The sequence below is a fragment of the Vigna angularis genome, chromosome 9 (assembly GCF_016808095.1).
Source record: "Vigna angularis cultivar LongXiaoDou No.4 chromosome 9, ASM1680809v1, whole genome shotgun sequence".
NCBI lineage: Eukaryota > Viridiplantae > Streptophyta > Magnoliopsida > Fabales > Fabaceae > Vigna > Vigna angularis.
Window position 1 is genome coordinate 28152573 of NC_068978.1, and position 22127 is coordinate 28174699.

General features: G+C 36.5%; 3 protein-coding genes across 4 annotated transcripts; 2 read left to right on the top strand and 1 right to left on the bottom strand.

Annotated features, from left to right (window-relative positions):
* Positions 1–1443: 1443 nt before the first annotated feature.
* Positions 1444–2541, bottom strand: LOC108346749 (uncharacterized). Its single transcript, XM_017585800.1, has one exon. It carries the CDS (start codon positions 2539–2541, stop codon positions 1444–1446), a length of 1098 nt encoding a protein of 365 aa, XP_017441289.1.
* Positions 2542–6883: 4342 nt separating this feature from the next.
* LOC108347378 (disease resistance protein RLM3) lies at positions 6884–12205 on the top strand. 2 transcript variants are annotated; one of them, XM_017586576.2, is made up of 2 exons: positions 6884–7448; positions 12059–12205. In XM_017586576.2, exons 1-2 carry the CDS (start codon positions 6931–6933, stop codon positions 12060–12062), a joined length of 522 nt encoding a protein of 173 aa, XP_017442065.1. In that variant the 5' UTR covers positions 6884–6930; the 3' UTR covers positions 12063–12205. The 2 variants fall into 2 exon arrangements, with proteins under 2 accessions (XP_017442065.1, XP_052724722.1); XM_052868762.1 differs by lacking the exon at positions 12059–12205 and adding an exon at positions 7562–8308.
* A 5307-nt stretch (positions 12206–17512) lies between these two features.
* On the top strand, positions 17513–21616 carry LOC108347377 (disease resistance protein RUN1). The gene is made up of 5 exons (XM_017586575.2): positions 17513–18081; positions 18185–19289; positions 19439–19729; positions 19848–20591; positions 21092–21616. The coding sequence occupies exons 1-5, from the start codon at positions 17561–17563 to the stop codon at positions 21449–21451; spliced, it is 3021 nt and encodes a 1006-aa protein (XP_017442064.1). The 5' UTR covers positions 17513–17560; the 3' UTR covers positions 21452–21616.
* The last annotated feature ends 511 nt before the right edge of the window (positions 21617–22127 follow it).

The following is a 22127-nucleotide window of genomic DNA, read 5'->3' on the forward strand; positions in this document are numbered from 1 at the left end:
AAATTATGTTTTACTATTTCTGTTTTACTGTTGTAATTTAATTTCTGCTGTATTTTAATTTCTGTATTATATTTTTATGCAATTTAATTTCTGCTGCTATTTATCTTTTGCATTTTGATTAATTCTGTTCTCTGTAATTTACTGCAATAATTTTGAATTTATTTTTACAGTTTTCTAAATTTACTGTTTTTCTGTATTTACTGTTTTATGTATTTTTGTTTTCTGTATTTTGCTGTTATTGTTTTACTGATTTGGAAATTCTGTATTCAATGCTTTTACTGTTATTGTTTACTGCTGTAATTTCATATTTTGTTTTTAATGTTTCACTGTTTTTACTGTTTTCTGTATTTATCTTTTTCTGTATTTTATATTTTCTGTATTTTCATTTTTACTATTCCAGATTTATTTTTACTAATTCATGTTATTGTATTTTTATTTTTACTGTTATACTATTTTTACTGTTTTACTGTTTTTACTGTTTTACTGTTCTCTGTATTTTGTGTTTTTTTGTATTTTCGTTTTCTGTATTTTTAAGTTTTCTGTCAGATTTAATTTCACTGTTTTATGTTACTGTATTTTCGTTTTCACTGTAGCAATTTCGTTTTTACTGTTTTAAAATTGTTTTACTATTTTAATTTCGTTTTTACCATTTTCACTATTTTAAATTTTACGATTTTGCTTTTACTGATGTTTTTACTTCTGTGTTTAATGTTTCACGTTTTATTAACGTTTAATGTTTCAGCGTTAATTTTATATCTTTTACCGTTTGGTTTTTAATGTTTTGAATTTTACTTCATCGTTTTCATATTTACTGTTTTAAAGTTAATTTTCAGTTTAATTTAATTTTACTGCATAAAAACCAAAAACATTCACAACCCCCCCTCGTGTTAAATCTGAGACTGAACCGTGAAAATATTGGTCCTTGTGAGACGACATAGGAGTCACATCCTAGCTATACTGCATTCATTATTGCACATTAAATTTGTATGAGGTGCGACCCTCATCATCTACCGAGCTCGTCACATGTTTTATTCCCAACTGTTTGTAAACTTCTCCCAAACGCTTGTCAATAAATTGCCGCCCGTTATCCGTGACTATTACTTTAGGAATCTTGTATCTGCATACGAGCGTCCACACGAACTTCTGTACTTGAGCGGCAGTAATCGTCGCGAGCGGCTCCGCTTCCACCCACTTGGTGAAGTAATCAATGGCTACCAGCAGGAATTTCTTCTGTGCTCTTCCTACCGGAAAGGGTCCGACAATATCCATTCCCCACTGCGCGAACGGCCATGGAGACATCAAGCTGTGTAGCTCTTCCGGTGGTCGGTTGAAGTTTCGGCCATGTTCTTGACACTTCAAACATTTCTGCACGAACGCTTTGCAATCCTTTTCCACCGTCGGCCAAAAATATCCCGCTCGTATCACTCTGGCCCACAACGCTCGTTAGCCTATATGCATGCCACATGCTCCATCATGCAACTCCCTCATCACATATTCGGCCTCCTCCGAGGTTACGCATTTCAACAAGGGGCAAGAGAATCCCCTTTTATAAAGGTCTTCTCCTATCATCAGATAGCAAGCGGCTTTCTTTGCTTCCTGTGCCTGAACGTGCAGTCTACTCTCCTGCCTCTGAATAATCTCACTTATTTCTTTCCTCCAGTCCGGTTGAGCGGGTATCTCATGAACGGCACAGCTCTCCACCGATGGGTTCATCATAACTTGCCTTATGACCGAAGACAAGTGATCTTTTCCTTTGCTGTTGGCGAGCTTGGACAAGATGTCCGCCCTCGCATTTTGCTCCCTAGGCACATGTTTGAACTCCACCACCCGGAACTGCTTCACCAACTCCTTTACTTTGTGAAAATATCGAAGCAACTGATCGTCTTTGGTCTGGAAACTCTCGGTCAATTGTCCTACCACCAGTTGGGAATCCGTTCGGCATTTGACCAAGACCGCTCCCAACTCTTTGGCCAATTCTAGCCCGGCTAATACTGCTTCGTACTCGGCTTGATTATTTCTTATTTTGAACCGAAAGACAATTGCCTGTTCGACAATAAAGCCGTTCGGTCCCTCCAAAACAACACCTGCTCCTCCTCCGGATTTCTCCGAAGAGCCATCCACATAAAGGACCCATTCATAAGGTCCTTTTTCCTCTTGTAATTCAACCGCAAAATCAGCCAGGTGCTGCCCTCGGACTGATCCCCTCGGCTCAAATTGCAGTCTGAACTCTGACAACTCCACAGACCACCCTACTATTCTCCCCGCCAAGTCAGGCTTGTGCAAGATTTTTGCGATCGGGTGATCCGTTCGTACTATCACCTGGTGGCTCTGAAAGTACGGCCTCAAACGTCTTGCTGCAACCACCAAAGCCAAAGCAATCTTTTCCACCCTTTTGTACCTAGTCTCTGTCGGCTGCAATGTTCGACTGACAAAGTACACAAGTTTAAATTCAGGTTGCTCCTGCACCAATGCCGAGCTGACCGTGTCCTCCGAAACCGCCAAGAATAGCTGTAACGGGTGTCCTCCGTCGGGTCGCCCCATGGCCGGTGGGCTGACCAATATGCGTTTTACCTCGTTAAAGGCTTGCTCACACTAGTCGTCCCAATCCGCGCCTGAACTCTTCTTCATAATTTTCACAATCGGTTTTATTCGCTCGGCCAACTTGGGGATAAATCTAGATAAGGAGGTGAGTCTTCCCACCAACCTCTGAACCTCCTTCAGCTTGCGCGGACTCCTCATTTCCAAAACCGTTCGGCATTTATCTGGGTTCGCCTCAATACCTCTAGTTGTTAGCAGGAATCCCAAAAACTTTCCCGCCGGTACCCCGAACGTACATTTATCCGGATTGAGGCGCATGTCATACTTGCGCACTTGCTGGAAAACCTCTGCCAGATCTCGCACATGATCTTCTACCGAACGGCTTCTCACCACCATGTCGTCCACATATACCTCCATACATCTACCAATCTGTTCAGCAAATATCCTATCCATCAGCTGTTGGTAAGTGGCCCCTGCATTCTTCAACCCGAACGGCATAACGTCATAGCAATAGTTTGCCCGCTCGGTGATGAACGCCGTTTTGTCGCTGTCCGGTGGGAACATGGGGATTTGGTTATATCCTGAATAGGCATCCAGGAAAGTTAATACTTGAAACCCGGACGCTCCATCCACCAGCGCATCGATACTTGGTAGTGGATAGGAGTCCTTGGGACAAGCTTTATTCAGGTCGGTGAAGTCGGTACACATCCTCCACTTTCCATTCATCTTCTTCACCATCACAACGTTCACCAGCCACGTTGTGTACTTGATTTCCCGGATGAAATTAGCCTCCAACAGCTTCTTCACCTCAACTGCTATTGCCGACCGTTTCTCCTCCCCCATTCTTCTCTTCTTCTGGGCGACCGGTCGGGCTTCCCTGAATAATGCCAGGTTGTGTGACATTACCCTCGGATGTATTCCTGGCATATCAGCTGCAGTCCAGGCGAACAAGTCCTTGTTATCTTTCAACAAAGTGCCAATTAGATTGGCCTGGTCTTCCTCCAATTCACTCCCGATGGTTGTATTTTGTTCTTCCTTCGGCCCCAGGCGGAAGTGCTGTGTCTCTCCCATCGGCTCCATACGATCGTCAGTATTTGTCCTTGGATCTAAGTCTGCCATGGCCACTTCCGATCGTCTTCTCCTACTCCGACTGCGCGAACCCGACGATGAAGGTTGAACCTTCAATCCTGCCATATAGCATTCTCGCGCGATCCTCTGATCCGACCGAACGGCACAGATGTCTCCATTGTCTAATGGAAATTTCAATGTAAGGTGAGGCGTGGAGACGATTGCCCCAAATGCGTTGAGACATGGTCGTCCTAATAACACATTGTAGGAAGTGTTAGCATCCACCAGTAAGAACCTGGTTTTCACTTCCTTGCTCCGTTCGGTTCCCAAGCATGATCTAAGGTCCACATACCCCCTGGTGTCTCAAGCTTCCCCGAAAATCCCACTATCTGCTCGTTATACGGGGCGATCAGGTCCTCAGATATGTCCATCTGTTGGAAGGTTTTCCAGTACAAGATATTGACCGAACTACCTTGATCCACCAACACCTTTCCCACGCTGTACCTAGCAATAACTGTCGTTATCACCATCGGATCATCTTCATCCGTAAACGTGATTGGCGGCATGTGCCGCTTCCTCACATCTACCCTATGGATGCTCTTAAGCTCCCTTAAGTTCCTTTTTCTTGCAGATGCCGACGATCCTCCCGCAAACCCACCTGAGATAGTGTTTATGGTTCCTCACAGCGATCGGTCATGGCTGCGGCTTCTACTCCTCCTGCGTTCAGGCCGCCGGTCTTCTCTTCTATCACCTCTTTCCACCCTCGTCCTCTTGGGCGGGCTTCTTGTCTTCCTTTCTTCCTTCACAAACCTCCGTAAATGACCCGCTCGGATCAAGTCCTCCACCTTATCCTTCAACACCGTGCACTCCTCGGTGTTGTGCCCTATGTTCAAGTGATAAGTACAGTGTTTAGTTCCATCTGCCTTCGGTGATGACTTAGACGGTCTCACCTTCAAAAGATCCGCACTTAGAGCTTCTTCCAGTACCCTCGCTCTTGGTGCGTTCAATGGGGTGTATTGCTCGTACCTTCCTCCCCTGGGGCCATCTCTAAATTTCTGGCCCTTTGGCCGTTCGTTTGGGACGAACGGTTTCTTGCCTTCTTTCTTCTCTTGCCCCGCACTCGTCCCTTTCTCCTGTTGCCTTCGCTGGACCGCCCTCATCTCTTCAATTCTAATGAAACGAGCGGCCTTTTCTTGTAACTCGTCCAGGGTTAATGGAGGCTCAGCGAACAGGTTATCAGCAAATGGGGAGGGTCTCAATGCGGTCGCCAAAGTACTGATGGTGAATTTCTTGCCCACTCCCCTTACTTGCCGCGCGGTTCGGTTGAACCTGTCCATGAAAGCCCTAAGACTTTCTCCCTTTTCCTGCTTTATATTGGTTAATTCCAGGTATGTCAGATTTCGCGCTCGTCCCACCGAAAACTGCCGTTTGAACATGTCCCTCAATGTTGTGAAGTTATTGATGGTTCGTGGTTTCAATGAGTGGAACCAAGCTAAGGCTTCTCCTTTTATTGACAAAGAAAAAACCCTGCACCACACATTCTCCCTAGGTGAATATATAGTCATTGCGTCCACAAAGGACCTCAAATGCTCCTCCGGATCACCTGAGCCGTCATATTTTTCCAAGGCTGGGAACGTTCGGTTCGGGATCTGTTCCTCCATAATCGCGGCCGTAAACGGATGCAGTGCTCTAACCCGACCAGCTGGAGCCGGACGGTTAGCAGCCCGATGCGAACCAGCCTCACTATGCTCCTCCCCCAGACCATCACTCTCCGGCATAGGTTCGGTGTCATCCTCTGAATCCGACTCAGTTTCTGGCATCTCCACCATTGGTGATTGGGCTCGCGCCGAAGATGGTCGATTAGCTTGCGCCCCTCGGGCCGCATCACGTTCCGCCCTCAAGGTCTCTATCTCTGCCTGCATAGCCTTCATTCTTCTCCTCATCTCCTGTATGAACGCTGTTGGGTCTTGATCCATCCTTCTGGTTGCAAAGGTTATCTCCTACTTCCCTCGGCCCCACGGTGGGCGCCAAAATGTTTCTGCTGAATGGGACCGGGGAAAACTCCTGCTACCTCCGTCCGGAAACACTCCTCCTCCTCTGATCGGTCTTCCTCCTCCGCCTCCTCTGCACTCGGTATCAGTATGAATGGGTTGACCTGCAGCAAACACTCCGACGATCAAGTCAGAATATGCTATCGCAAGTCTATCTATATGAAATTGAATCTAACCTTTACCTTCCCCTTTGACTTCTATTTATACAATTTCAGGGAATATTATTCATTAATTTACCTTTTAATGGCTTTCAATGCTCACTTTAACCCCTCGAAGATGACTGTTACCTCATTAACCATGCATTCATGAGCATTTAACAGTTGTCTGCAGTCTACTCTCCTTGCGTTTGCCCGATCGGCTGTGTTATGGCACATCCGACCGGTTATCTACCCTCGGTAGAGGCACACGACACTGTCATCTGCCTACCCTTGGTAGTAACAAACCCCGCGATCGGCTACCTACCCTCAGTAGGACACTCTCTGCGGTCGGTTGCCTGCCCTCGGTAGTAACAACCACAATTTAACATTCAAAATAGTTAAACTAAACCGGTATGAACTTGAGACTTTTAGAATTTACATATAAACCTCCGATGAGAATAGTTAGACCTGGATCACGAAATTAAGGTTTAGGTTTTAAAAGGTAGAAGGAAGAAACAGTATACCATGTGATTGAATATATATATATATATATATATATATATATATATATATATATATATATATATATTTAAGTTTGTCCTTTTTCTAAATCATATTAATAGTTTTGATAGAATATCATATATAATTTCTTCAATGTTTAAAAGTCTTAATTGAATACCATAAATCTTCTAATAGAAAAAAGTTATTTGAATTGTTTTTGGAATCCGAAGTGAATAAGTACGACCCTTAAAGTGTCTTAAATTCAACGAGAAGGTGGCAGAAAATGAAGTATGCAGACTGAGGCGGGCCAAGGAGGAAAATATAAAACATATATCGAATTTAATGTAGAGTCATTATTGGTGGGTCGTAAAGTACTTGGAGGACTACATAGAAATGAGTCAGTTATCTTTTCGTCACCAACTGTTCAATGAAAGAAAATTGAAGGTTATATGTATTTCAACTTTTTTTATTAGCATTTTCTGTTTTATGAAAACCTGTAATTCGTCAATTATTTTTAAATTTTTGGTGCAAAATATATAGTTTTTTTATCCTCAAATGTCTTACGAGACTCTAACATGTTATGACATCTTTAACATCGGTGCTTTACCTTTGAAAAGTTGACTTCCATTCTTTTGATGGAGTTCGCTTCTTCTTCATCATCGTCATCTTCATCTTTCTTGAAATCAGAACCCCATTTCATATACGATGTGGTCATCAACTTTGGGGGAGAAGACATCGGTAGAAGGTTCCTTTCTCATCTTCATTATGCCCTTTTACAAGCTCAAGTCAAAACTTTTACTAGCGAGGAAAATGGTCAAGAGGGAACGAAGCTGGAAGAACACATGCGAGCAATAGCAGCCTCTAAGATTGCAATAATCGTTTTCTCCAAAACATATGCTGAATCTATCTGCTGTCTTATTGAGCTTGAAGAAATCATTGAATGCCTCAAAACATTTGGCCAAATAGTTTTGCCCGTATTTTACGAGATTGATCCATTGGATGTTCGTGATCAGACAAACGATTTTGGAAAAGCATTGGGACAAACTGCAAACAAAAGTTATTCAGGAGAACAACTGGAACATGCATTGTCCAGGTGGAGCCGTGCACTCGCCATAGCTTCAGGTATCACTGGTTGGGATCTCAGAAATTTTAGGTAAACAAATGACTCCTTCCTACTTTCTTTCTTTCTTTCGTTTGAGAGTGAATGAAGCATAAGTTATAAGGTTGTGATTTAATTTTGGTAACACATTATCATTCCTCTTGAAGGCATGATGCTGAATTTGTGGAGGTAATTGTTAATCGCGTTCAGACATTACTGGACTATAAAGACTTGTTTATTACCCAATTTCCTGTTGGATTAGAGTTTCACGTGGAAAAGGTGATTGGATGTATTGAAAATCATTCCACCAAAGTGTGTATGATAGGAATATGGGAAATGGTAGGATCGGGTAAAACCACCATAGCCAAAGCCATCTATAATCGAATTTATCATTTATTCATTGGTAAGAGTTTTATTGAAAATCATAGAGAAGTTTGGGATCATACATGGCCTCTTCATTTGCAAGAACAATTTCTTTACGATGTCCTAAAATCCAAGTTCAGATTGCAAACCACTTGGATGGGAAGAATTATGATCGAGAACGAACTTTGTCGAAAAAAGTTGCTCATTGTGCTTGATGATGTGAATGAGATAGGCCAATTACAAAACCTATGTGGGAGTCATCATTGGTTCGGTAGAGGAACTGTGATAATCATTACAACTAGAGATGTTGACTTGCTGAACCGACTCAAACTTAATTATGTGTATAGAATGTCTGATATGAAGGAAAATGAGTCCCTTGGTTGTCATGGCTTTAGTGAAGCAAAACCAAGAAAAGACTTGAATGAACTTGTAAGAAACGTAGTTGTTTATTGTGGAGGACTACCACTAGCTCTATAAGGTCCTTGGTTCCTTTTTATGTGGTAGGACAGCGGAATAGAGGAAAGGTCTATCATTGAATAATAGTTTATAGTTGGGAAATTCAATGTTCATTTTACCTTGTTTCTCTCACATAATCTCATTGGCTGTACTTTTATTATATTTCCTTTCTAGCTTTTATTTTTGTGAAATCCCTTTCGCCTTTTACCAATATTAATATTGTATCAAGGTATAAACACAGTTACTCTTCCGTATTTTGTTCTTAAATGTTATGATTTGTTGCCTATTAGTTTGTGTTTGGTTCAACATAACGTAAACTTTTCATCCCTTATTTGACTTACCTATGCATGACCCCACATCAAGCTTGCTTCTTTCAACTAAATTTGGATTCTTCGTTTTCTTCATATTAGTCGTGTTGTCTTTCACCTTAATTGAGCTCTCCAATGTTTTAGATGACTTGTTCTTTGTTCTACCTATCTTCTTAGTAACCTCGATTAACTCGTTTGTGACCTTAGACAACTTCTCAACATTCTTTGTCGACCTCCTAGCAACAATAACGGACTTTTTCATCTTGTCCGAAATTTTACTCATAATATTTTTTGCTATCTTAGTATCTGAGTTTCTCATACCCTAATTCTTCTCAACATCTTCATCTTCCTCTTTCTTGTTTTCATCTGGTTCAAGAACACTAGATGCTTCCTCCTCTTTCTCAACAATCACCTTCTTCAACTCCTCAAGCTCAACCCTTTTTTTATTCATAATGTCATTAGCTTCATCCAAAATTCTCCTTATCTGCTGAATCTCTTCATCTTTTTGCCTGAGTTTCTTCTCCATATTTGCCTTCAACACATTTGTTGCACCATTTACCGAGGTCACTTCATCCATTATTGGGATTGAACTCTCCATGTCCACACTGTAAGACCCATGAAAAAAAAATATTTATAATAGTAAATTTTAGCATTTTATTAGTAATAATAATTTTAATGGATAGAAAAATGTAAATTTTTGGATATAAAATTATAGTAATTCTAGAGGGAGAGCTTCAAATTTTTGATAACTTATTTAGGATTTTTTTTAAGAAAGTGAATAGTAAATAGTAAATAGTAAATAGTGAATAGTGAATAGTTAAAAAAAATATATTAAAATAAATTGTGGAAGAGAACACTCCACGTAGAATTAATCATTCAGAGATAAGAATGGTGAATAAAATATAATTTTTGAATAGTAAAAATGAATAGTAAAAGTGAATAGTAAAAATGAATAGTAAAAATGAATAGTAAAATTTTTTGGCTATAAATAGCCAAGGGGGGGAGGCTGAAGATTTGCACCAAAATTCTAGAGAAATTGTGAGAGAAGAGAGTTGGAGGAAATTCTAGTTGAAGAGGGGAAATTCTGGAAGTTTCCGGAGAACGGTTTGAGAAGAGGAAATTAAGTCTGGAATAGAGGTAAGGGAAGTCACTCTTATACTTTGCTTTTCTCTAATCCTAAATCTCGAATATGTAGTATTTTGTTGCTGTATGGTCTTGAATTTTGAATGAGAACATTTATTTGTTTCTTTTGTATTTTTGGAAGGACGAGAAGTTGTCTAACCGGCTCTGCCAGATTCAACTTCTTGTTTCCCCACACCTTTTATTTCTTCTTTATATTGTATTTTTGGAAGGACGAGAAGTTGTCTAACCGGCTCTGCCAGATTCAACTTCTTGTTTCCCCACACCTTTTATTTATTATTTATATTTTATTTTTGGAAGGATGAGAAGTTGTCTAACCGGCTCTGCCAGATTCAACTTCTTGTTTCCCCAGAACTTTTAATGTTTTATTTAATTTTTATTGCATCTTTCTGGAAGGATGAGAAGTTGTCTAACCGGCTCTGCCAGATTCAACTTCTTGTTTCCCCTGAATTTTTATATTAAGATTATTTTGATGGTAGGGGAGCTAATCCTTTCTTGTTAAGATTATGAATATGAGTATGAATATGTTAAAATTTTGGTAATGGTAGTTATCTATTGACTTGTGTAAATTTGGTTTTCATGATTATAAATCCTTATTTTGAGTTACTGTGGTGAAAATTTTCTATTAATTGTTTTCACCATTGGATTTAGCTAAAATTGTAATATGGGAATCCTAAGACCTATTACTACACTTGGACCGTTCGGATTTAGAAATAGAAGTCTGTACTTGGAGAAATTAATCCTACATGTTTGAGTAAATTAGTTACCCCTGTAGTTCTGTTACTAAGTTGTCTCGGTAAAATATAGATTTTGTTCTATTTGACCGTTAGATTAACCTGAAAATTTGATATATGATTCCTAAGATATATTTCTATAATTTGACCGTTAGGATAATTAATTAACAGTCTTTACTTTGAGAAATAAGTTCTGCATGTTTGAGTAAATTAAGTACCCCTGTGATTGTGTTACTGAGTCCTCTCGGTAAAATATAGATTTTATTCTATTTGACCGTTAGATTAAGCTGAAAAGTTGATATAGGATTCCTACGATATATTTCTATAATTTTACCGTTCGGATCATTAATTAAGAGTCTGTACTTGGAGAAATAAGTTCTGCATGTTTGAGTAAATTAATTACCCCTGTTATTGTGTTACTGAGTCCTCTCGGTAAAATATAGATTTTATTCTATTTGACCGTTAGATTAAGCTGAAAAGTTGATATAGGATTCCTAAGATATATTTCTATAATTTGACCGTTCGGATCATTAATTAAGAGTCTGTACTTGGAGAAATAAGTTCTGCATGTTTGAGTAAATTAATTACCCCTGTTATTGTGTTACTAAGTCCTCTCGGTAAAATATAAATTTTGTTCTATTTGACCGTTAGATTAACCTGAAAAGTTTATATATGATTCCTAAGATATATTGCTATAATATGACCGTTTGGATTTGTAATTAGAAGTCTATGTGTTGAGAAATAAATTTCGAAATTTTGAAAAGTATGATGAACACTATATTTTTGTTCTTGAGTTAACATGGTAAAAACTTCATATATATTTCATTTACCGTTACATTGAGCCCAAACTTTAATATGTAGTTCCTAAGATGTGTTGATGTATTTTGGCTGATATATGACCTTTGATTGGTGAAAATCTGTTGAGTTACACTCGTTATGGGAAAATTGAGTTTATGATATGAAGTATGATATCTGGCAATATGTTTAATTTATTGACACCAAAATGGGTTATTGTCAATTTATGATTAAAGAATGAACATGATTGTGTTAGGTGGATAAGAGGGTATGAATTGTTGATTTTATGAGATGTTGGAGTGGATATAAGAAATCATTACTTGTGAAATGACGTTTACTACTGGGAGTAGTATGTTTGGTTTATACCATGAGAGCTTGATATGAGCAAAGTAACACTCGAGGTTTATGAAAGCAAACAGAAAGTGGTTTGACCAGAAGGTGTTGAAATAAACATATGATTCGTAAGTTTTATGAAAGCAGGCAGAAAGTGGTCTGACCATAAGGCTTTGACATAAACATATGATTCGTAAGTTTTATAGAAGCAGGCAGAGAGAGGTCTGACCATAAGACTTCAGAAAGTAAGACATAGTATACAAGTAAGGCTTAAGGAAGCAGGCAGAGAGCGGTCTGACCATAAGACTTCGTGAGTAAGCATGCTATACTTGTAAAGTCTATGAAAATGAGAAAGATGATTTTGAAGAAGTTAAAAAAAATGAATTAATAACATCGGGATAATGGTATTTATAAATTACAGAAATACATGATTGAAACATTTATATTATAAGTAAATTTAATGATTGTATGAGATGGTTGGCTTACCCTTATTTGTTTATGCTATGATCATATAACTCATGTTATATGTGAGCAGATAATGTTGCAGATGCGGTTGAAAAAGGTTAGAGATGTTGAGAGAGATGCAGGGAAAAACTTTGAGGGCTTTTTATAAAAAGAATAAATTTGCATTGGAAAAATATGTTGTGTAAGACTTATATGTTAAATGATGAATTTATGTTAAGTGGTGAAGACTATATTGTTTAAAGTTTGTAAGTTTGGAATTGTACTTTGGAAGAATTGAAATAAAGTTTGATTGATTATATCAGATATCAAATTAATTTAGTCTTTACTACTAGTAATACCCCTTAAATTATTTGGGGTGTTACACACACCCTCTGCATCGGAGTTGTTTGCCATCAACAAGATTCCATACTCTTCCTCCATATCTTTAGTTAGGAGATTTGTCTCCCAATTTCTTTCAACCTCATAATACTTTGCACTGTGGCCAACCTTAGCCCAATTGTAGCATTTACCTAATTTGCACTCATTTTCATAATGTTCATGCTTCCCATTCTAATTCCGACTTGGATTGATCTCCTCGACCATGTCTACCTCGTTCTCAGGCTCTGCCTCCAAGACCTCGGCTCTAAGTATTCCGAGTTTCATTCGAGTCAAATTGTGCTTGTAGTGCTTGATTGTGGGGTTCCTTATTTTTCTTTTTCTTCCTTAGTTCGTAGGCCTTTAATGACCCAGTTAACTCCTTCACAGTAAGAGTTGATCGATCATTTGTCTCTTCAATAGCAACCACGATACTTTCAAAATCATTCGTTAGATTTCTCAAGATCTTTTCCGCAACCCGATTAGGAGGCATCTCTTCTTTGTTCATCCCGAGTTGGTTGGCCATCTTCTGCACTCGAGCCATAAACTCAATAACTCCCTCCTTTTTATCCATCTTCATATGTTCAAACTCTCTTCTAAGAGCTTTTACTTAGATCTGCCTCACATAGATATCTCCTTTGTATGCAACCTCTAGAACATCCCAAGCATCTTTTGCTAACTTTGCATTAGTTATTTTATCGAACCTCGATTCATCGACTACATTATACAGAAAGTAGAAAGTCGATTTGTCTTTCACCTGTCTTTTTTAATGCAACAATTTGGGTCATTGTTTGATGTTCATCATCTGCGGGTTCATTGTACCCATCCCTCACTATGTCCCATACATTTTGGGATCCAAGAAGAACCTTCATCTGCAAAGACCAATTGTCGTAATTGATCTTTTGCGACAATTGTGCCACACTCATTTTGTTGATTACCTTTGTCATCTCTCTCACAAAACACCCAAGCACATTTTGTTTCCCTTATGGAGTTTGACTATCTCCTCTCTCTCTTTTTTTTTCTCTCGATACTCAGAGCATCAAGCTCTGATACCAATTTGTAGAAAAATAAACATGACACACACTGTAATAGGATTATTCAATTTACTGTGGTAATTTTTATTGAACCTTGACAACCTTTACATAGGTGCCAATAGGGCCTTGTGTCAAATATAAATAACAAAAACTAAAAACAAAATATCAACTGACTCAAAATAAAAACAAAATATCAACTGACTCAAAATAAAAACAAAATATCAACTGACTCAATAAAAACAACTACTTAATCTATCTTTATCTTATATCAACAAAATAAAATAATATGACACCTAAATCAATGGAAAATAAAAACTACCCATCCTTATTTTTTTCTCTATCATAATGAAACTACATATTACTAGACCCAAACTAATAAGATAAGACTCAAACAAAATTACTAATAAACCCCTAAAATTTAAGTTTATCCTAACAATTTTTTTTATAGAAGGTTAACTGGAACTTTGCTATATTTGTCTGCCACTAGACTTGAGAAAGCATCAGTTGTAAGTTTTTTGGTCCATATTTATGCATTTTACTAGGAAAGACTATTATTGTAGCAAATTGAATATTATGAGCACAAGAAGCATAAGTGAATGTGATTTATAATTTATAAAGGATGAAAGTGAAGATTTACAAGTATATGCAAATAGTGCTTAAGGAGGAAGTTAGATGATTCCAAAAGTATCTCAAAGTTATGTTTTTAATTGATATGGTGATATTTTCTCTTAGAATTCAAGAAGAAGGGTGGCTCAACTCATGGTTAAGACCAAGATGTCTCGACTATAAACCAAGGTAGCAATTGCTCAACTCATGCAAAGGATCCTGTCCTACATAATAGAACTAAGAACACCAAGGTGAAAAATATTGTGTCATTATAGAAGCAAATAGATAAAAGGAAATAAGTCTGGAGCATCAAATATCAAATCTGTGAGAATCAGATTACAAACATGATGACTAATGCAATGTTAAGATCAAAGCTTGTAGTATCCAAGAAGAAAATATAAAAAAAGAGTGTTATTAATTAAAAAAATTTCTTGATACTTTATATGTTTTGTTTGCTCTCTTTTAATATGTTGAAAATATTGATAATTCTTTTTTTATGGAATTCCTGGTTGTTATGGTAGTGTGTTGGTATAATGGACTATTGTCCCATATTTGTGCTGATTTATATCCTTTTGTAATACATATTACCCATAACACTCAATTATGAGATGAGTTGTCCTCCCTTCTTACTTGTGTACCTAACAACTAAAGCTTGCTTTTTTTTCTTTCATTATCTTTGGTTTTGTAACAAAATTGTAATCTGAATAACTTTCACTTAAGTATAATGATTAGGTAAAGTTTCCTATTTATGAAGTATAATGTTATACTTTGGTTTATAACAAATGAAGCATATAAAAATGTGGTGACATTTTTGCAATTTTTTGTAAACTTTTATGCCTCGCTTGTTGGGGAATCTAAACCTATATAACATTTATGCTTCGGTTGTAAAGGAATTGATGCCTAATAGTTCGTCAAATTTAAAAAATTGTCACTAAGCACAAACCTTTAAGCTTTAGTTATTAGTAAAACCAAAGCATATTAACCTTTAGGTTTTGGTTTTTCTAATAACTAAAGCCTAAAGGTTTGCCTATATGTTGTAAAGAGGCGCCAACTTCATTTCTGCAGTTTTCTCTTTTATTCTTCCACTATGAACCCATTGCACACCTTCCATAGCGATTGAGCGCCCTTCTTTTAACGAAATTCCTCCAACAAAACCCATAGCACTTTTGCTAACACCATAGCCTCCACTACAACTTCTTCCACCTTTGTGTGTGCTCCTTTGTGACGTCGAAGAGGTCCCTACTGTGAACCGCCTCACTGAAGGAGTTTCCAAGGACCATCATTTTCAGTCATTGAAGCCCACTTGTTCCGCAACTCCATTCTCATCGTTTCTCAATGTCTTTGGTGATTGATTTTTTAGGTTTTCTTTTTACATTTTGGTTTTTGGTTGAGTTCTACATGTTCCACATACACTGACATCTTGCTAGAGAGCTTGTGTAGCTTTTGATTAACACTGGTCCTTTTGTGCCACCGTAGCCACGTAGATCGGGTGCAACAACATGATGTCTGCGATAAAAATACATTAATTTCTATGGTAATTTTGAAATCTTATTCAACTTTTTTTTTGTGGGTGTTGAAATACTGAAGTCATAGAGTTATATCACCTTAGTTCTTTTGTAACCGATGCCAAATCCCCTTTCTCAAATAAAATATTTAAATAAAAAGAGTGGTAATTTTAAAATTTTATTCAAATTTTTGGCCTCGAGTCTCAAAAAATCGAAGCCATAGAGGTATATAGTCTAGGTTCTCTAGCAACCGAAGCCAAATCCCCTTTCTCAGATAAAATGTTGAAATCAAAAGAGTGGTAACTTTGAAATTTTATTAAATTTTTTGACTTTAGGTATGCAAAAACTAAAGTCAAAGATGTATATGGCCTTAGTTATTTAGCAATCGAGGCCAAATACCCTTTCTCAAATAATATATTGAAATAAATAGCGAGGGTTTTGGAAAATTATGAAAATTTTAGCATAAATTTTGGCCATTATTTTCTAATAACTGAAGCCATATATGTATATGGGTTAGGTTATTTCAAAACTGAAGCCAAACCTTCTCTCCTAGAATAAATAATTAAAAAGTAGCAAAATTTTGAAAATTTTACACACCTTTCAGCCCTAGTTCTGTAATAACCGAATCCAAAAGGGGTATATGGATTCGATTCCTTTGCAATTGAGGCCTATAATCTTGCAAAATTTTTAAAATTGCCACTATGTTTTATATGCTTTTTTTCATTCAAAACTGAAGCATATTACCCAAATTAAAAAGCTAAATATGTACTAGTGATTAGAGCTATCAAAACGGGCAACTCAGCTCGGTCCAACCTAGCTCACCACGGGTTGGCCACTTAGTGAGTCAACCCAACTCGACTCACTTGTTAGTAAACTCAAAAAAATTGAGCCCGAACGAACTGACCATGAGTTAGTGAGTTAAACGGTTGGCTAACTTATTTATAGTAAATTACAACTTTTTGTTTTTCAATTTAACATTTTCTTTAATATGTAACCAAAATTTAAAAAAGTATAGACGTATTTTAAAATTGGTTTTATTTCTCATTTTAGATAATAAATAAATCATTTATCCCAAAAATTAAATAATAATATTAAATAAAATATAAATAATCTCAAAAGTCAATATTAAAGCTTAAACTTCAATGAAATGCAAATATAAAGGTAGAGAGGGAATAAAGTGTAACGAGGGTGAGTCTCCCTCTTGCAATTTTTCTTTTTTTAAAAGTTTGTATGTTTTGTGCTCGACTGTTAAGTTAGGAGTGAAGTAAGTTTTATTTTATTTATTTTTTTATCATGAGTTTAACTTTGGTGAGTGAAGTTCTTAATGGACCAAATTTATTTTTCGCATGTATTGAAATCTTTTAGAACAAAGTTATTTTAAATTTTTTTGAAATCCGAAGTGAATAACTGCAACCCTTAAAGTGTCTTAAATTCAACGAGAAGGTGGCAAATGAAGTATCCTCCTCACTGAGGTGGGTGCAGGAAGAAAGTATAAAACATGTATGGAATTTAATGCAGAATCATTCATTATTGGTGGTTCGCAACGCACTTCGAGGACCACAAATAAATGGAGTCTATTATTTTTCACTAACTATTTTTCTTTGAGAGAATTTGAGAGAGAATAATTGAAGGGATTTAAAGATAATTTTTTTTTGTTGTTTATTTGAATAAATTTGAAAGTAAATGAAAGTAGATTTGGAAATAAATTTTTTTAATTCGTTACATCAATAAAATTTTATACTGAGAAATTTTACTTTTAAATTCACTTTCATTTATTTTCAAATTCACTCAAATAAAAAAAAAATATTTTCAAATCCCTTTTTTATTCTCTTCGCAAATGCAGTGAAAACAACAAGACTCTCGAGGAAAGAAAATCTGAAGGTTCTATATCATATTTTCAACTTTTTTATTATAATTTTTTATTTTATTGCAACCGGTGATTCTTCAACAAATTTTAAATTTTGATGCAAAATATATAATATTATATCCACAAATTTATGATCAGACTCTAGTATGAGATGACATCTTTAACATTAGTGCTTTACCTTTGAAGAGTTGACCTCAATTCCTTGGATGGAGTTCGCTTCTTCTTCATCATCGTCATCATCTTCATCCTTCCTAAAATCAGAACCCCATTTCATATACGATGTATTCATTAACTTTGGGGGAGAAGACATCGGTAGGAAGTTGGTTTCTCATCTCCACTCTGTCCTTTTACAAGCTCAAGTCAAAACTTTGGTTAACGAGGAGAATCTGCAAGAGGGAATGAAGCTGGAAGAACACATGGGAGCAATAGCAGTCTCTAAGATTGCAATAATCGTTTTTTCCAAAACATACACTGAATCCACATGCTGTCTTCTTGAGCTTGAAAAGATTATTGAATGCCTCGAAACTTTTGGCCAAGTAGTTCTGCCCGTATTTTACGAGATTGAACCATTGGATGTACGTGATCAGAAAGATGATTTTGGAAAAGCGTTGGAAGAAACTGCAAAAAAAAGCTATTTAGGAGAACAACTGGAACATGCGTTGTCCAGGTGGAGACGTGCACTCACCACAGCTGCAAGTATGACTAGTTGGGATGTCAGAGATTTCAGGTAAACAAATGAATCCTTCCTACTTTCTTTCGTCTGAGACTGAATGAAGCATATGTTAAGGTTGAGATTTAATTTTAGTAACACATTATCATTCCTCTTGAAGGGATGATGCTGAACTTGTGGAGGTAATTGTTAGGCACGTTCAGACATTACTGGACTATAAAGACTTGTTTATTACCGAATTTCCTGTTGGATTAGAGTCCCGCGTGGAAAAGGTTATTGGATGTATTAAAAATCATGACACCAAAGTCTGTATAATAGGGATATGGGGAATGGTAGGAACGGGTAAAACTACCATAGCCAAAGCCATCTACAATCGTATATATCGTCTATTCATTGGTAAGAGTTTTATTGAAACTATTAGAGAGTTTTGGTGTCTATTATATAGAACATATGTTGATTTGCAAGAACATCTTCTTGATGATGTCCTTAAATACAAGTTTGAGTTGGAAAACGACGAGATGGGAAGAACCCTGATCAAGACTAAATTCTCCCGAAAAAAGTTACTCATTGTGCTTGATGATGTGAGTGAGTTTGGCCAACTAGAAAACCTATGCGGGAATCGCGAATGGTTTGGTAGGGGAACTGTGATAATCATTACAACTAGAGATGCTAAAATGCTAAACAGACTGAAAGTTAATTATGTTTATAAAATGGATGATATGAACAAAAATGATTCCCTTGAGCTTTTAAGTTGGCATGCCTTTGGAGAAGCAAAACCAAGAAAAGAATTGAATGAAATTGCAAGGAACATAGTTGCTAATTGTGGAGGACTACCACTAGCCCTTAAGGTCCTCGGTGGATGGACAATGCAAATTCCCTATGTTCAAGTTCAAGAATGGAAATATGTATCGTTACGACTGCCAAATGCCTTTGCTCGAGTTAGAGAGAAATTGAAAATAAGTTTTGACGGTTTAGGTGACATGGAAAAAGATATATTTCTTGATGTATGTTGTTTCTTTATTGGTAAAGAGAGAGGCTATGCCACAGAGATACTAAATGGCTGTGGACTACATGCTGATATTGGAATAACAGTTCTCATAGAACGTGACTTCATAAAAGTTGAAAGGAACAACAAACTTGAAATGCATCCTTTGTTACGAGACATGGGAAGAGAAATTACTCGTCGGGATTGGCCACAGGAACCGGGAAAAAGGAGTCGATTATGGTTTCATGAAGATGTAAAAGATATCCTGAAAACAAAGAGTGTAAGAACATTCTTTATATGATTTTGAAAGTGTTTTCTTTTTCAGTGGGATGCATGTGTTGTTAACATTTTAGACTCAGCATTAAGTATCAATGATTAACTGATATTGAGAAATTTCTTAATTGTATCTCTTTGATATATTCATCACAGGGAACAAAAGCTACGCAGGGATTGTCCCTGAAACTGCATTCAACCAGCAGAGATTGCTTTGAAGCTCAAGCTTTCAAAAATATGAAGAGTTTAAGATTGCTACAACTGGATCATGTACAACTTACTGGAGACTATGGCTATCTTTCTAAACAACTCAGATGGATTTGTTGGAAAGGGTTTCCTTCTAAATACATTCCAAACAACTTTTGTATGGAAAGTGTGGTTGCAATGGATTTAAAGCATAGTCATCTTCAACTCCTCTGGAAGCAACCACTCTCGAACCAACCCCAGGTATTCATTACATTCCCTTTTCTTTAAATACTCACAGGTTAATTAAAATAGAAAAGTATTATTGCATTTTTTTTTTTATTTTCTTCTCTAACCTTCTGTAAAAAAACTATCTTTATAGGTTTTAGAGCGGTTAAAATTCCTTAATCTTAGTCACTCCAAGTACTTGAGAGAAACACCTGACTTTTCAATACTACCAAGTCTTGAACAGCTCATTTTAAAAGATTGTCGAAGTTTGTGCAACGTACACCCATCCATTGGAGATCTCTGCAATCTGTTTCTGATAAATTTGAAGGACTGCACAAGTCTAAGTTGTCTCCCAAGAGAAGTATATAAGCTGAAATCCTTAAGAACTTTCATTCTCTCTGGTTGTTTCAAGATTTTCATATTGGAAGAAGATATAGTGCAGTTGGAATCCTTGATAACTCTAGTTACTGAAAATACAGTTGCTGAAAGTACGGCTGTGAAACAATTGCCCTGTTCAATTGTAAGCTCAAAAAGCATTGGATATATATCTCTACGTGGATTTGAAGCATCGTCACATAATATTTTTCCTTCAATCATTCGGTCTTGGATGTCACCAATTGTGAATCCACAATCTTATATTAGCCCGTATTGCATGGATATGAAGAATAATAATGAGCGCGACCTTGCCCCATTGCTCAGCGTCCTTGCAAATATTCGAACTGTTCTTGTTCAATGTGACGCGGAGGTTCAATTATCAAAGCAAGTAAAGAAAATTCTTGTCGAATGCAGTGTAAATTTTACAGAGTCAAGAATTTCAAAGCGTCATTTGAGGTTTTCTTTGAATTGTGTTGGAAGTTACAATGATTTCTTCAACACTCTCAACAATAGCGTTTCTGAGGTTCTTTCTCTAGCTCTTGCCTTTTTTGTAATACCTTCATCATTTACTTCAGATATTAGCTAAGACAACATGAAATGATAATACACTATGTGAAGGAAACTACAGAACTTACCTTTCTCCAACTGTTGTTTCTATAATATCAATGCTTCATTTAAAAAATACCTGACTTTAATGATGAACGAGAAAAATGATCATGCTACACTTGAATTGTGATTGTTAGATTCCCATTAATAACAAAAATATAGTGGAAATATAAGTTGAAAGGGTCGTAATACCGAAGCAAAATTATGAACAATTTGGTTGAATTTGATTTGTGTTTACATTGTAATTTGATTAAAAAGCCTATTTTGTGTTTTCCATGCTTATCGAGATTGGGACTAATAGAAATGGTTGGGACAATAAATATTTGTAATTTGTATGTAATGATAAAATAATGATTGTAGTTCATCATTTAAAGAGCAAAAATTATACATGACTAAGCCTTTGATCTACTGGTACAGGGATTGGCAAGCAGTGAGTGTAATGATGTTTCTCTTCCAGGTGACAACTATCCTTGGTTGGTCCATATGGGTGAGGGACATTCTGTTTCTTTCACTGTGCCTCAGAATAGTGACATGAAGAGAATGATTCTATGTGTTGTTTATTTATCAACCCCTGGAATCATGGCAACTGAATGTCTTAGAAGTGTCTTAATTGTTAATTACACAAAGTGCAAATTACAGATACACAACCATGGCTCAGTAATTTCCATTAACGATGATGATTGGCATGGCATAATGGCAAATTTAGGATCAGGAGAGAAGGTGGAGATTTTTTTGACTTTTGATCATGGACTGGTCCGTCTGTATGATATGTGGTGAATCAAATTTTGAAATAAAGCCTGGCCAAGCAAAAGGAAAATACCTTAAAGAAATTCATTAAAAACATGGTAATGTGTGACTTCCGGTAAATTAATGTTCTTCATTTAGAACAGAACATGTACCCTTGAATATGGAATAAAATCCCAGTGTCTTGTTTATAATTCATTTCTTTGCATTTGTTCTTCTTGAGTACAAATAAAATCTCATATCCGATAAAATCAAAAATAGACATGAGTTTATATATACATAATGTGTTTTTTAACTGTTCTTTATTGAATTAATTAACACATTTTAATCTTTTTTGCGTTCATTTTCTTTGTTTTTGAGTAATAATAATAATAATATTTTTTTAATAAAATCTCGTGTATAAGAACAGCTTCTAAAGTAGATTATGATTCCTCCAAGTTTAAGTATTTACGTTAGTTGTTGGCAAATATTTTTATATTTGTAATTGACAATTTAAAGTAAACATATATTTTATTTATTTAGACAATTTTACAAGAGATATAAACTACAGATTGGTCATAAATCTATATTTTAGGAATTCAATTGGATCATATTTTTTAGCATCTTTTCGAAGCTTTTGATTTAAATGATATAAATGATAATGAGTGTAGGAATAGTTAGCTACGATATCTAGATGATGATCTAGTCATTACGGTCCGTCACACCTTTT

What these genes read in the sequence shown, in the direction of transcription:
- LOC108346749 (XM_017585800.1), bottom strand. Translation starts at nt 2,541, where the DNA reads ATGGGGCGACCCGACGGAGGACACCCGTTACAGCTATTCTTGGCGGTT.
- LOC108347378 (XM_052868762.1), top strand. Translation starts at nt 6,931, where the DNA reads ATGGAGTTCGCTTCTTCTTCATCATCGTCATCTTCATCTTTCTTGAAA. An exon ending in TGGGATCTCAGAAATTTTAG is followed by an intron (nt 7,449 to 7,561) that starts GTAAACAAATGA and finishes TTCCTCTTGAAG; the next exon opens with GCATGATGCTGAATTTGTGG.
- LOC108347377 (XM_017586575.2), top strand. Translation starts at nt 17,561, where the DNA reads ATGGAGTTCGCTTCTTCTTCATCATCGTCATCATCTTCATCCTTCCTA. An exon ending in TGGGATGTCAGAGATTTCAG is followed by an intron (nt 18,082 to 18,184) that starts GTAAACAAATGA and finishes TTCCTCTTGAAG; the next exon opens with GGATGATGCTGAACTTGTGG. An exon ending in TCAACAATAGCGTTTCTGAG is followed by an intron (nt 20,592 to 21,091) that starts GTTCTTTCTCTA and finishes CTACTGGTACAG; the next exon opens with GGATTGGCAAGCAGTGAGTG.